This window comes from Spea bombifrons, chromosome 12 (assembly GCF_027358695.1).
Source record: "Spea bombifrons isolate aSpeBom1 chromosome 12, aSpeBom1.2.pri, whole genome shotgun sequence".
Classification (NCBI taxonomy): Eukaryota; Metazoa; Chordata; class Amphibia; order Anura; family Pelobatidae; genus Spea; species Spea bombifrons.
The window spans coordinates 15603361-15616391 of NC_071098.1; the positions used below are offsets into that span (position 1 = coordinate 15603361).

Genomic DNA, 13031 nt, shown 5'->3' on the forward strand with positions numbered 1-13031 from the left:
GTCTTAAATGTAAAATAGACACCTAAAGGGTACAGATACATCAATGCTGGAATATATCCTGGAAGGCTACCCCAGGAGCCAGAATTTTTTGCGGCCTAAGTGTTGGCAAATCATAGCTTACAATTACCCACGAGAAGATCCCATTAAATGCTTAATGGCGATTCCAAAGCCAAAGACAGAGTTAGCCTAATCAATGCCAAAAGATGAAAAGACCTCATTGTGAGGTCGAAACGTTGTTGTCTGTTTCCTACAATAAATCTGTCTGATGGAACCCCTGCGTGCCTGGAGCCTTCTATTTTTGAAAAGATGAAAATAAGACCTGATCAAAGAATCTATGAGGTGATGAACTATGAACTCATGTTTCAAAACCAGAGCTGAGGGGTCCCAAGTAGAACCTTACATATACAAATAGATTTGGAAATTTAAGTTTTTCTATACATTCCACAGGGCTAGTGTTATGTGATTTACCATACCCTTTCCTAGTCAGCTTTGTTTGAAATGGCCACCGAGAAAGCAACCACATCCTTAATACAGAGTAGTAATGAGTGGTCTGCAGGCTTGTGAGTCTCTTATGTTATGCTTGTGATATGCAGATTTATAGGTTTATATAGTCTTTTATTACATCCAGACAGATATGACACTAATTTGGCCTTTTTACAGCAGCCTATAAAATCTATTTTTCTATAGTTCATTTAAGGTAGGCACAATATGACAAATACAGTTAGTTTAATATTATAGATGTTCCTGATCAGCCTCAATTTTAAAGAGTGTGTGTGTAGTCATCTAATAACTGTATATAGATGATCAGAGGACAAATACAAGTTCTACAGGTTTGATTTTACCATAATTTAACATATAAAAGAGACAAATAGTAATCTGTACATTACAACATATATATGTACATTAAAATATATATATATATATATGACCAAAAGTATGCTGACAACTGACCATCACATGTATATGAACCTGTTGGACATTAATTTGGACTCTCCCCAGCTTTGCGGCTATAACAGCCTTCGCTCTTCTGGGAAGTTTCTACATTGATGGGCATTGATGTTGGATGAGAAGGCCTAGCTCACAATCGGCATTACAATTTATCCCAAAGGTGTCCAGTAGGGTTGAGGTCATGGCTGTGTGAAGCCACTTGAGTTCCTCCACACCAAACTCATCCAACCATGTATTTATGGACCTTGTTTTGTGCACTGGGGCACAGTCATGCCGGAATAGGAATGGGCCTTCCCCAAACTGGAGCCACAAAGTATAGCAGAAGTGGAAAAATAGCATTGTGTGAAACCTCTTTGTATGTTGTAGCATTAACATTACCCTTCACTCGAACAAAGATGCCCAGACAAAAAATAGTCCCTCCTCCACCAAACTTAACAGTAGGCATAATGCATTCCAGTAGGTAACGTTCTCCTGGCATCCTCCAAAACAGATTCAGATAGTGACGTGTGATTCATCACTCCAGAGAACATGTTTCCATTTCTCCAGAGTCAAGTGGCAGCCCTGCTCTGGGAGTGTGTGTCGCCTTCTGCTTTGTGGCCGAGTAGTTTTTACTCCTAGACACTTCCGCTTCACAATAACAGCACTTATAGTGAACCAGGCAGACATTTCATAAACTGACTTGGGGCAAAGGCAGCATCCTATGAAAGCATCCTATGTTTAAGTCATTGAGCTCTTCAGCACCACCAATAGTACTGCCAATATTTGTTTATGAAGATGGCTGCATATGTGCTTGATTTTAAACACCTGTTTTCAATGGGTGCAGCTGAAACACCTAAACTCAATAACTAGCAGAGGTGTCTACATACTTTGGTCATGTAGAGAAAATATACGTGTATATATATGCATGCATGCACACACACACTAAAAGTTGAAAATTCTATTTGTGTTGAAACAAAAGCAAATGGTGTCCATTAAAGTGTCAAATGGATCAGAAAAACAGCGCAGACGTAGTTAATGTTATAAATGATTTTTGTAGCTGGACATGTCTGATTTTTAATGGAATCTCTTTAGATGTAAACATTTATCACTCCCATGACTCCTGTATTCTAATACCACATTGTGTTCGCTAATCCAAGGTTAAGTATAAAAGGCTAATGGAGCACTAGAATACCCTTTAGCAATTATTTCCTTGTGTTCCATGAAAACAAGTGACCCTAAACTTCAAAGGGTTGTGTGTGTATAATATATACAGTATATATCAGTCAAGACATCCACCTACTGAGTTAATTCAATACAGGAGGTTCATATGTGATGATTAAGATAATATACATGTACTGGAATGCCCAGTGAACATAAAAACTGCATACAGTACGTTTACCCATGGGGCTAAAGTGGCAGTGGTCACAGGGAACAATGGATCATAGTTACTGCCACCTCTGTGACAACACTGCATACCCGTCACACAGTTGTGAGGCGGGGGGGGTCTACAATACAGGGACACAAGTATCTGCACAGACCCTTCACACAGCTAGTTCACATCTTACCCACATCATTGACCCAAGGCGGGAATATTTCATTCATTTCCTTGACCCGAGAAGGGAGACCATATATAATTTACTTACGACAGGTGCATGTATCAGGCCAATAACCATAATCCTTTACTTCCAATGTAATTGAAAAAGAATATTTTAGAAGATACAAAAAGAAAAGATAAGTCAAGTCACTCTAGACATTAATGGCTACATATAGAGGTCAAATTTCAAAGATAACACAGTCTGAGGTTTTGTTTAGCAGAAGTAATATAATCAATCCAACAGTGTTTGGCCAGCAATATCTTTAATCCTTCACCTGTCAGCAATGATTAGTGTGCGCATCATAAATGTGACAAACCACATGACTTCAGTCTTCACAAACAGGACAGATTATTTTATGCATTGCCATTCCACCCCGCAGAAGTACTCGGCAATGCACTTCATTGGGTTTGAAGTGACATTCCTGCCATTGTATGCCTTATTTGTAAATTCATCAAGGGGTTCTGCGGAATATGTATTCCTTTGTTTTTTCTCACTACTCTTGTTTTAATAAAATATATCTGTTTGACCCAGTCTATTATGCCCACTTATTTTTTCTTCTTTTGCTGTAGCTGAAATGACCTAAAATACAGTTGATATTCCATTACTTTCCCTCTATTCATCATTCTTTCCCACTCTAGTCTATTACAGCATTCGCTAAGGGACAATTTGACATCATATAATGACACACACACACTCGTACCAACACCAAACACTGGGACCCATCCACAAACTTACTCCATATGACCATAAACTCATAACACAAAACAGTGATACACACCCTCGTTCACACACATTTCACATGTCACCATATGCCAACACAGAACTCTAATAGAAATGCACTCTCAAACACCATACACACGCACACGCTACTCCTTATCCCCTCTCCCATTATCCATGCAGTTTACACTGCTGTCTCTCCTTTACGCCGATCTGTTACCACTGCAGCTAGCACTCACTGTGTGAACATGTGTGATATTGGGCGCCTCTGTTAGCTGTATATCTTCTTATTTAAAGGGACACTCCAGCCAACATATGCACTTTAATCCATGCAGTAGCTGAGGCCCCTTTACATTTACATGGTGTCCCTTTTGCAAATGCAAAATTTAGGCATTTACCCCTTTCCTGCGCAGGAGATGTGTCCAGCCAAGTAAGTTCGTTTGTTCAGGAAGGTACACACGTCCCACGCAAGATTTATTGTCTATCCCATCACTCACTGAGTAGTGAGGCAGCTCAAAAAGCAACAGTATTTAAAATTAATGAGACATTTTTTAATGCAATAAACAGACATGGACAATGCACTATATCTGCATATCACAAGTTTATTTCCAGGAATTCACTTTCAAAATCATTTTCTGATGCCTCAAAGAAATATTTATCACCAAAACAACTATTGTAGTACTTTTTTTTTTTTCTTTATTTCTTTTTTTCTCTGTAGTCAAACAAAATATCAACCAAAAAAAAACAAAATAATTACTTCGGACAAATTTCAGATAGAAAGCGCAGTTTAGTTACATTCAGCGGATTCCTGCTTGTATTGGATGCAAAAGGATGGCTCATGCCAAAAATTGTTGTCATAATTTATAAATTCATCGGTCAAGGAGGGGGAACTCAAAATGAACCCTTCCATTGCCAGCTTGGTAAACGCCAATAAACACACTTTGCACAGAAAGGGTTAATGCTAACATGTCGCTATTTATAAATAAATAATATACAATCTGTAAGCTGCTACCAATTTTAACCTCTTCACACTACAATATATTGCAGAACATTATGTTAATAAACGGGTTAAGAAGCGCATTCTATTAAACATTGCATTAATTTTTGACCTTGCAATATAAACGCAGTAGGAGACATCCTAATGATTATTTGTGAATATGTTTAACCCTGATCTCCGCACCCAATGAATTAATGACCTTGATGTGAACAAATTAAGATACGGGTAGATACAATGCAATAATACGGGTTGATTTATCATAGCATTCAGAGGGAACAGGCCACAAAAAACTGTTTGAACACCATGAAGCATTTCCACCTGTTATATACTGGTCCTCCAAATCTGTGGTCAGCAAGCCCATGAGACCCGGGCTCTGCACCCAATACCCATTTATACAGGCAGCCCTGTTAAGTGTTCTTTACCCTTTCAGAGCCATTGGACATATAGCGCAGTGAACCCATCCAGCCATTAACGAGTTAACCGCGTCCTATAGTCTTTGGTTATTAGAAGTAATTTGAAAGCAGCATCTCACAACTGGGTGAAAAAAGACAACGTGTGAATCGTATATTTATTGTACAGGAATATGGTTTATATACTGGCAGTTAATATTCTGCACTGTGTAGGAAATTTGTATTTGGATTATACAAAACAAAAACTTATATTATTTCTCTGCTAAAAAATACGATTTCTATACTCTTTCATAAACTTTCAACTGTAAAGTCCTATCTTTACTCTGATAATACTCTATTCACTTTACAAAGGACATCTACATAACCTGCTCCGTGAACACGATTGCATTCCTATACGCAGATAATGAACCAGCTCTGTATCATATTAAGATTGTGAAGTTCAGGTATTCGGTATTATGATGAACGATAACATCAACTCTTTTCTGTTAAGCATGCACCTTTGTAACGCTGATTAGACGTGCTGCACGCTAGAAATCTGTTTTCTGGGTGTATAAACCTAATTTTCTCTCTTATCATTAAGATAAAAAATATCCATTTTTTCTCCACCAAGTTAAGGAACTAAACTCATTATGGGGTTATGGCAAATTATTGAGAGCACATTATGGCAGCAACAGAATCTGCATAAGCCAAGCAGTCTAGGGCATATGTAACCCTAGTGTTCTGGTAAGCATGAAATATAGATTTCAAGCTGGTGCTGCTGTGGATACACACATACGTGTAACTAATATGACAAGGTTACCTATTGCCTGCCAGAAATGTAAATTATGCTATTTGGTAGTAGAAGTATACTTTATATTATTTCTTCTTTACACCTGTTTCATCTTATGTTATATTCTACTTCTCATGTCCTGTCTACCCTGCGGACTCTGATGCCGCTGTATAAAACAATAATACACAGGTTCATGTTCTTCTTGTGATAACTCTATGACTGGCGCCTTGTCAATGCCGCTATGAAACCAATGTCCTTGATAGCATCCCCTTTGGCCGCGTTACTAGTACATGCCTGTTCAATCACTCACCTGTTCTAAAGGCATTTGCAGTGACATAAGGGCTTGTATTTCCAAAAGAGATATTCTACACAATGCTGAAGCCCATATGAGGGATATAAGCGCTCTCAATATGATTGCTGTTCACTTCTGAGCCTGTGAAGAAATTCTATAGGCTTAACTAATTTACATACACAATCATTTTTATACGAATCACTATTTCAAGTAATATAAAATGTGTACAAAAACAAATACGGTTGACCTGAACTGCTCGGAAGCCAATCAACACATTGGGTGAGCAAAACATTAGATCTAAAAGGCTTTACAAGCTGTTGTCTATCCCTTAAGTAAAATAAATGGAGAAAGATCTTTTGAGTGTAACATGAAATCCAAAAGGGAGCACAACATTTAACGAGGCCAAGTAGCCTCCTTGAAAAAGAATCAATTGAAAAGGACAACTATATGTATGTATTCATACTTTAAGCTCTTATACTGCACGGCACATTCAGAAATCGCAACGCATGTGGTTCAGACATCACAAGTTAAAGAGAACGGCAGCGCTTGTGGTTTACTAGTAATATAGTCCCAGCGTGATGCATTCTGACATACATCCAAACCTGCAGTATTTCCATAAGAAATACCGCTATTTTCCTGAAATAAAGGCTCAATAAGGCAGGCGAGGTTCACTGTTCCCCATCATTTTACATACAGGGTTTTATATGTCGTTAACTAGTGCAGATGCCATAGCAACCAAGGCAGAGTGACAGGTCCCACCTGCGAGCTAAGCTTTCCAGCGACTTATAAATATACTGTATAACGTAAATGTTACAGCAGCAATCGGTACGTTGCTTTAGAACATGTCACCTACATACATGTAACATTGGACGTTGTAAAGTTTAATCCAGAACTCGCCGGCCCTGTTGTCCTCCGTGTTCGTATTTTGAAACTAAACGGGTTTTGGTTGGAGGAAGCTAATGGCAGATGAGGGTTAAGCACACGATAGCGGACTTTGTGTTAGGATGTATTACGCTACTTTAATGGCTGTCAATCAAGTCCTAAGGAATTAGCAGGAATCATGGAGAGATGGCTGATTTGCGTTGCTCTAACTAAATCACCTGTGCTCAGACTTTAGGACGTCAAAAATTACCACGCTGATGTCTCAGAGCCCTGTTTACCACAGAATCTCTTCAGAGAGGCCAACCACACCGTAACATCTCTGAATGATAGGGGTAAGGACTGCGGGGGGGGGGGGTGTTGCAGAGAAGGTTCCAGTATATTTTCTGGTACAAAACTGAAGGGGAAAAAGTGCAGAGGGAATAGTTTTGAGAAATTATGCATATAAAAAAGCATGCAACTCAAAAATACGTAACATCCACCATTACTCCAACAAGCTATAATTAGTTACTTTAGGTCGCTGGAACGCGGCTGTTTGGCACTAGATGTACGAAACCGTGAGGCTGCATTGAGGCCTTGAGGTAACCTAATTCGTTCATGCCACAGCAACAAAATTATCAAAATAAACAGAAAATAAAAAAAATGTTCATTAAAATGTTCATTCCATCGCCATGGTGACTCTTTCTGACAGACCCAGTACTTTTTTAGGCCTTTAGCATTAAAGTGAATTTTAGTAGCATGGCAAATTGAGGACATAGTGACAGACCGTTCTAAGTAATTGGAGGGAAACAAAATCCGAACAAACGCTGGCATTTCAGATACATCCCAGGCAGTCTTGTAGAACACCGATATACAGCCAAAATAATTTCCATAGAGGCAGGGGTACCTTCCACAGCACACAAGCTTAGAGAAACAGTACATCAAAATATGTACTTGTAACATTTGGTAGCCACATTTTGATTACGAGGCATGATCGAGTTGTCCACAGTCTGGCTCTTAACAGTGTACAAGAAAAATATGGACAGGTATGGAATGTTGCTTAGACACAATCCGTGTTGGCAGAAGAATGGTCCCAATGCTTCTATATTTCTGTTATAAAAAGGAGAATACTTATATTTCCAATGGACACAGATTACAGTGGCGCAGTTTTTGTTATAAAAATAACCCTTTCCATATGTGCAGTTCAAAGCCAATTTTCCATTTTCTTTTACTAAGCAAAAAAAAGTGAACATTTGAAATTTTCTGAAATATATCCAGCAGATTTTGGAGAGCTCTGTGCACAGTCATCTATCCCAAATAACTAAAAAGTATATATATGTTAAAAAAAAAACCATTAAATGATAAACTTAAAACAACCAGATGTCCGAAAGACACAATGAGTGATATGTATTCTACTCTCTTAAAACACAAACGTCTTTTGCTTTTCTTTTTTTTTATTATCAATAACAATTATAACAACATTTATGGAAACAAAAAGAAAATGACAAAAAAAAACATAAAACATTTCTTACAATGGATGAGATAAGGGATGGGGGACCTGCTATGCAGGAGGTATTTTTTTTCCATACATATTCTTAGATATTTGTGTTTGTAAGAGATAAGAGGCATCAGTGGCCAGGTTTTGGATGAACAGATGACAAATGTAGGGACAACACATTCACACTGAGTATATAAAGACAGGCTGCTCTTTTGCCCCATTTGCAAGCTGTTCTGTGGTTGTTTGCTCAGCTCTCTGGTTGAGACAGATGCACCAGCTGACCTTGATGACACACGCTTTCAATATTTTCTTTATGGGAATTATTTCACAATAGTAAGACAATGAAGAGTCAGGGATCAAGATAAAACTGGACATGTGAGAAGAAAGAGGGTGAGCTCGTGGGATGAGAAAACCAGGGGTTGCCAAAGCAGTAAGGGTATTCTCGGGCAGCCAAAAAGCGAGCTAGCTCTAAGCAAATATGGGTATTTACAGAGTCTGGGGCATATATGGTAAAGAGTATAAGGTCACAGTTCATGGACGAAGTCCACTTTTTATTTGCAAATTATAAACAGCTCCATGGTTTGTATCAGTAGTGGAAACGTCAATAATCACTTAAGTATGAAACGTATCAAGCCACGTTTTTTCAATTACATCCTTTGTTAACTCGGTCTACAGTCTAATCCTCAAGATGAAATGGTAGAGGAGCAGGTTTAATTATCTACAAAAATCCCTTAAGCAGCTTGAATAAAACAAACTTCGGGGTGCAAGATCCCTCAATGATTCAAGTACTCAATATGTATTGTGTAGATTTGTTTCTAAGAAACAAATACACAAAATTAAACTGAACAATGCAAACTCAAGATTTATGAAACATACGTGAAATTGCTAGGATTGGACACAATTGAGACCACTAACAACCGTGTGTAAGAAGCACTGTCTTTATATACACACATCCTCACTATAGATATACACACACGTATACACACATATATCCAGCCCCCATGCTTGATATGGAACACTTGAAGATCTAACCCTTCTGGTGTACAGAAGGGTTTTTTTCGGTCATGATGAATGGCAAACAAAGAACACAAACAAAACATAATAAAATATGTAAAATAAGTAGCATATTGCACCAGGCTAAGCTCCCAAGCGCCTTGCAGGCACTGCCTGGGATATATGTCTTTGGATGGGTGGGCAGGAGAGTTGGCACCCTTTGCGTGGGTTATTTATATCTATTTCACGCATTCAAAGTCTAGGAATCACACACAGAGCATGTCTTCAGAACCTGACATTGACACAAACCATATCTTGATGCAAACCGGAGTTCATTCTACAAGAGCTCTGGAGCATTTTACTGAATGCAATTCAGCGCGGGCATTCTCTGGAGTTCGAATATGGGACTTGTATCTCACTTAAACACCCCCAGCTGTATGTATACTTCTAGCATATGCTCAGTAAACCTCCATACTGGTCAGTGGGATCTGAGCTCCCACTAAAATCAATGAGAGCAGCAGCAGCCAATCACACACAAGCTTGCTGAACACTGGCGTCTCATTTCCTTACTCCAATAACTAAAGAATGCACCAATTTGCATGCAGTGAAATGAAATTAAGTTGATGCAAAATTTAATCCAAAATGCATTAAAATACATTTTAGGTACTAGACTGCTCCAAGTTATTATTTCTTAGCTTGGATCTGCCAAGTGTGACAATGGCACGTTGCAGGCCTTCATTCCGAAGCTGCTAATGAGCAATGCTAGAATTAGATTTGACGGAATGCCAATTACTAAGCAATGTATTACTAAAATGGGTGGTATGCCTGTCAAAAATATCTCTAACAGGAATGTCATCTAGTTGAACACCGAGGAGCAGTGATCTTTAACTCACAATATAGTACAAGCACCACGTTAGCCTCCCTGAACCAGTGTCTGCTGATGCATCGAGGCAGTAGTTAGATGACATTTTTCTTTATTTTTCAGTAATCTGCTCAACATGCAAAGTACAAGATTAAATTCGAATGCGTGGACTGGTTTTCACACTGGTTTTCTATAACTACATAAAAATTGACACTGGTTTTCTATAACTACATAAAAATTGAGTGGGGGACACCAGCAAGGATGTGAAGTCTCTTCACACGGAATGCTACAAAGCTAATTCCTAAAGAAACCACCCCAGACGTGTATCAGATACCTTACTGGACCTGATCATGCATCTCGATGGTACCTCTCTGATGTTTGCTGTTCCCTTTACCAAGGAATATGATGCAGGAAGTAGAAACAATGTTTTAAAGTTTATAACTTAGAACTGTCAGAAAATAGCCATGATATATGAGTGTGTCCCTCTCTAATACAAATGTTATTTCATCTCTTTTACACACCATCATGACATCCTAATATGCCAAAAAGAGCTCCATGCTGTCCACTCCATTATATAAACCATCACATTACGGCACAAATATCCTGTAAACACAGCCTAAACTCGGAACAAAGGTTTAGGTGATCTATATGCAGAACACTCTTCCTTAACAAGTCTACTACTTTCTGTCCTTTCACGCTCACTCACATATTGGCCATTTTTAGTTCAATTACAGTTAGTGCTAACTACTTAAATTTAGAAATTTTCTGTGAAAACTAGGTCAATGTAGCTGGCAACTGCTTGATGGCCCTGACTCACTAAGAGAGAACACACATTTCTATGAAGAGTAGATTATGGCACGGATACTCTTCTCTCTGATGTCAGAAATCGACTCATGGGAGCCAACAACTCCTGCCAGCCCATCCTAGGACAAGAAAACTTCTTGCAGGTACTCTGCTCCATCCCCTGAAGGTGCCAGTCTCTCCTGAAAAAAAAAAAACCCTACAAAAGTACCATCCTCTCTCATGGTACAACTTTAAGCGGAGCAACAGCCCCTGTTAGCAGTCCTCCTCCCATTCCTCAATGGGATTATTTTGCTGATATTTCAATATTCAGGAAAGTCCCCAAATATTTCCCTGGCAGATTACTCTCTGCTCTCCTGCACACCCACCCCCTTCTGCTTCCTTTTCTGGCTGCATGAATAGGACATCAGTGTCTGACCCATGTCTCCCAGACACAGAACAGGATATCATTTCCCCTCATTCACTTCTCCCCGTTTTGTGACAACCCAGATGCTTATTTGGGGAAATTTACAAAATAGCAAAATAAGAAGCATGAGAGGGGGAGAAACTCTCGGAGTCATAAGGGTAGTTCGGCGCCGGGATCAGTCAGACGGAATACAGATGAAATTTGGTGCTAAAGCTGGAGATACTGTTGGTGTTCAGAAAACGGGACCCTTTATGTCTTGACGGAAATCCTGTGAAAGAGCAAAAAGTGATCCATTACAAAACATTTAGTTACATATTACTATTTTGTACTGGTAAATGTCAATTTATACCGCCAATATCAGTGGATATTTGACAAAAGTAAAATCATGACAATACCACATCATGTAGCAACAACAGTAGAAATAAAAATGACTTTTAGTAGCATCCCCAGCACACTGCTGTCTCTGAGGTCCAGTTTTCTCACCGTTATTAGCCGTGGGCAGGAAAACTCCATTGATTTTATACTCAGCTATAATATGCATACAAATACATAGGTTGGCTGAAGTGTCCCTTTTTAATTGACATATTACACAGGGTATAGCATTATTGGTATCAAACATTGACTGAACACTACTGAATGTTCTGAAATCTAGTGCAATTTTTTGGGGAGATTAAGGCATTTGATGCGGCACGAGGAAACCCTGCATATTATTTAGTATACCTCTGCTCACACTCCTGCTTGCTCCATGCTGAAGTTTAGGTCTGTGTGCTTGTATCCCAAAAGCAAGGTGGAGGGGTAACAGGATGCAGGGAGATGCTGCCCGCTGTCACCCATTACAGACAGGTCTGTCTCTTCAGGATTCCTTATACACACTGCAAGATCAGAAGAAAGGTTTTGAGAACTCAGACAGCAAGAAGAAAACATTCGAGAAGATATACATTATATATATATATATATATATATATATATATATATATATATATATATACACATATAAAGCTGAATAGAACAGGAGGTACAAAGGCAAGAAAATAAGAGATGAGGAGGAGAGAGAAAGATGGAGATAAATAATCTACAGGTAATGAGGACATACAAATAATATTTTTGGAGGATAAGGGAACCAACAAGCCCTTAAATGTGAATGCTCACCTTCATTTTCTTCATCTTGAAGCTGCTGGCTCCCCATTAACGAAGAGCGGCTCACAACTGCATCGGACATGCGGGCAGAACTGAGAGCTTTACCCGCCACCAGACTCATTCCTGCCAAGTTATCCAACTGTACCTGTGAGAAACAATGTGTGTCAGTACTGGGTGGACCCACTGATTGTCAGGCAAATGTCGACCCATGGTGGTGCTTTGCAGTACAGATACATGAAATGGTGTGTGTGTGTGTGTGTGATTTTGATCCCACATATATACAGATGTCTGCAGTTACATCCCCAAATACTCCTTGATAACGTGCAAACATACGTAGGCATCGTCGCTAGTCTGAATGGTATGGTGCCGCTGAAGCATCCTGGAACGTGCATGCTCCCGGGGTGGGTAGGGGACTCCATTGTGGTCTGGAACCTCCATGACATGAGTGGGAGAGACCCTATCCATGCAGTTCACTGAAGGCTCTTAATAAAGAAAGAAAATACTTGGAAATGTAGGGTAAAAACAAAAACAGCTTCTTTAGTTTCCATTACACATACTCAACTTATACCACCCTAGACAGACCAGCTTGTCACAGGACTGGCTTCTGCTGGACAAACTAGATAAGTTGTCAGTAATTTAGTGTTCTTTAGTTCTCTGTAGTTAGAAAACAATGAGGAAAAACCACAGCTTAAAGACAAGCCAGCTTTGGAAAAAATATGCAGACAATCCTTTATGACTGAAAACAGCAATAGTTCGGCAAGGCCGCGGT

The 13031-nt window shown here is 39.2% G+C and overlaps 1 protein-coding gene across 1 annotated transcript in view; it reads right to left on the bottom strand.

Annotated features, from left to right (window-relative positions):
- Positions 1-10429: 10429 nt before the first annotated feature.
- The window catches only part of SIK3 (SIK family kinase 3), a 52667-nt gene continuing 50065 nt past the window's right edge, over positions 10430-13031 (bottom strand). The window contains exons 22-25 of the mRNA XM_053452632.1: positions 12596-12744; positions 12275-12407; positions 11846-11997; positions 10430-11393 (exon numbers count right to left, since the gene is read on the bottom strand). Coding sequence (XP_053308607.1) covers positions 11852-11997; positions 12275-12407; positions 12596-12744 — 428 coding nt within the window. The 3' untranslated portion in view covers positions 10430-11393; positions 11846-11851. The remainder of the gene's footprint in view (positions 11394-11845; positions 11998-12274; positions 12408-12595; positions 12745-13031) is intronic.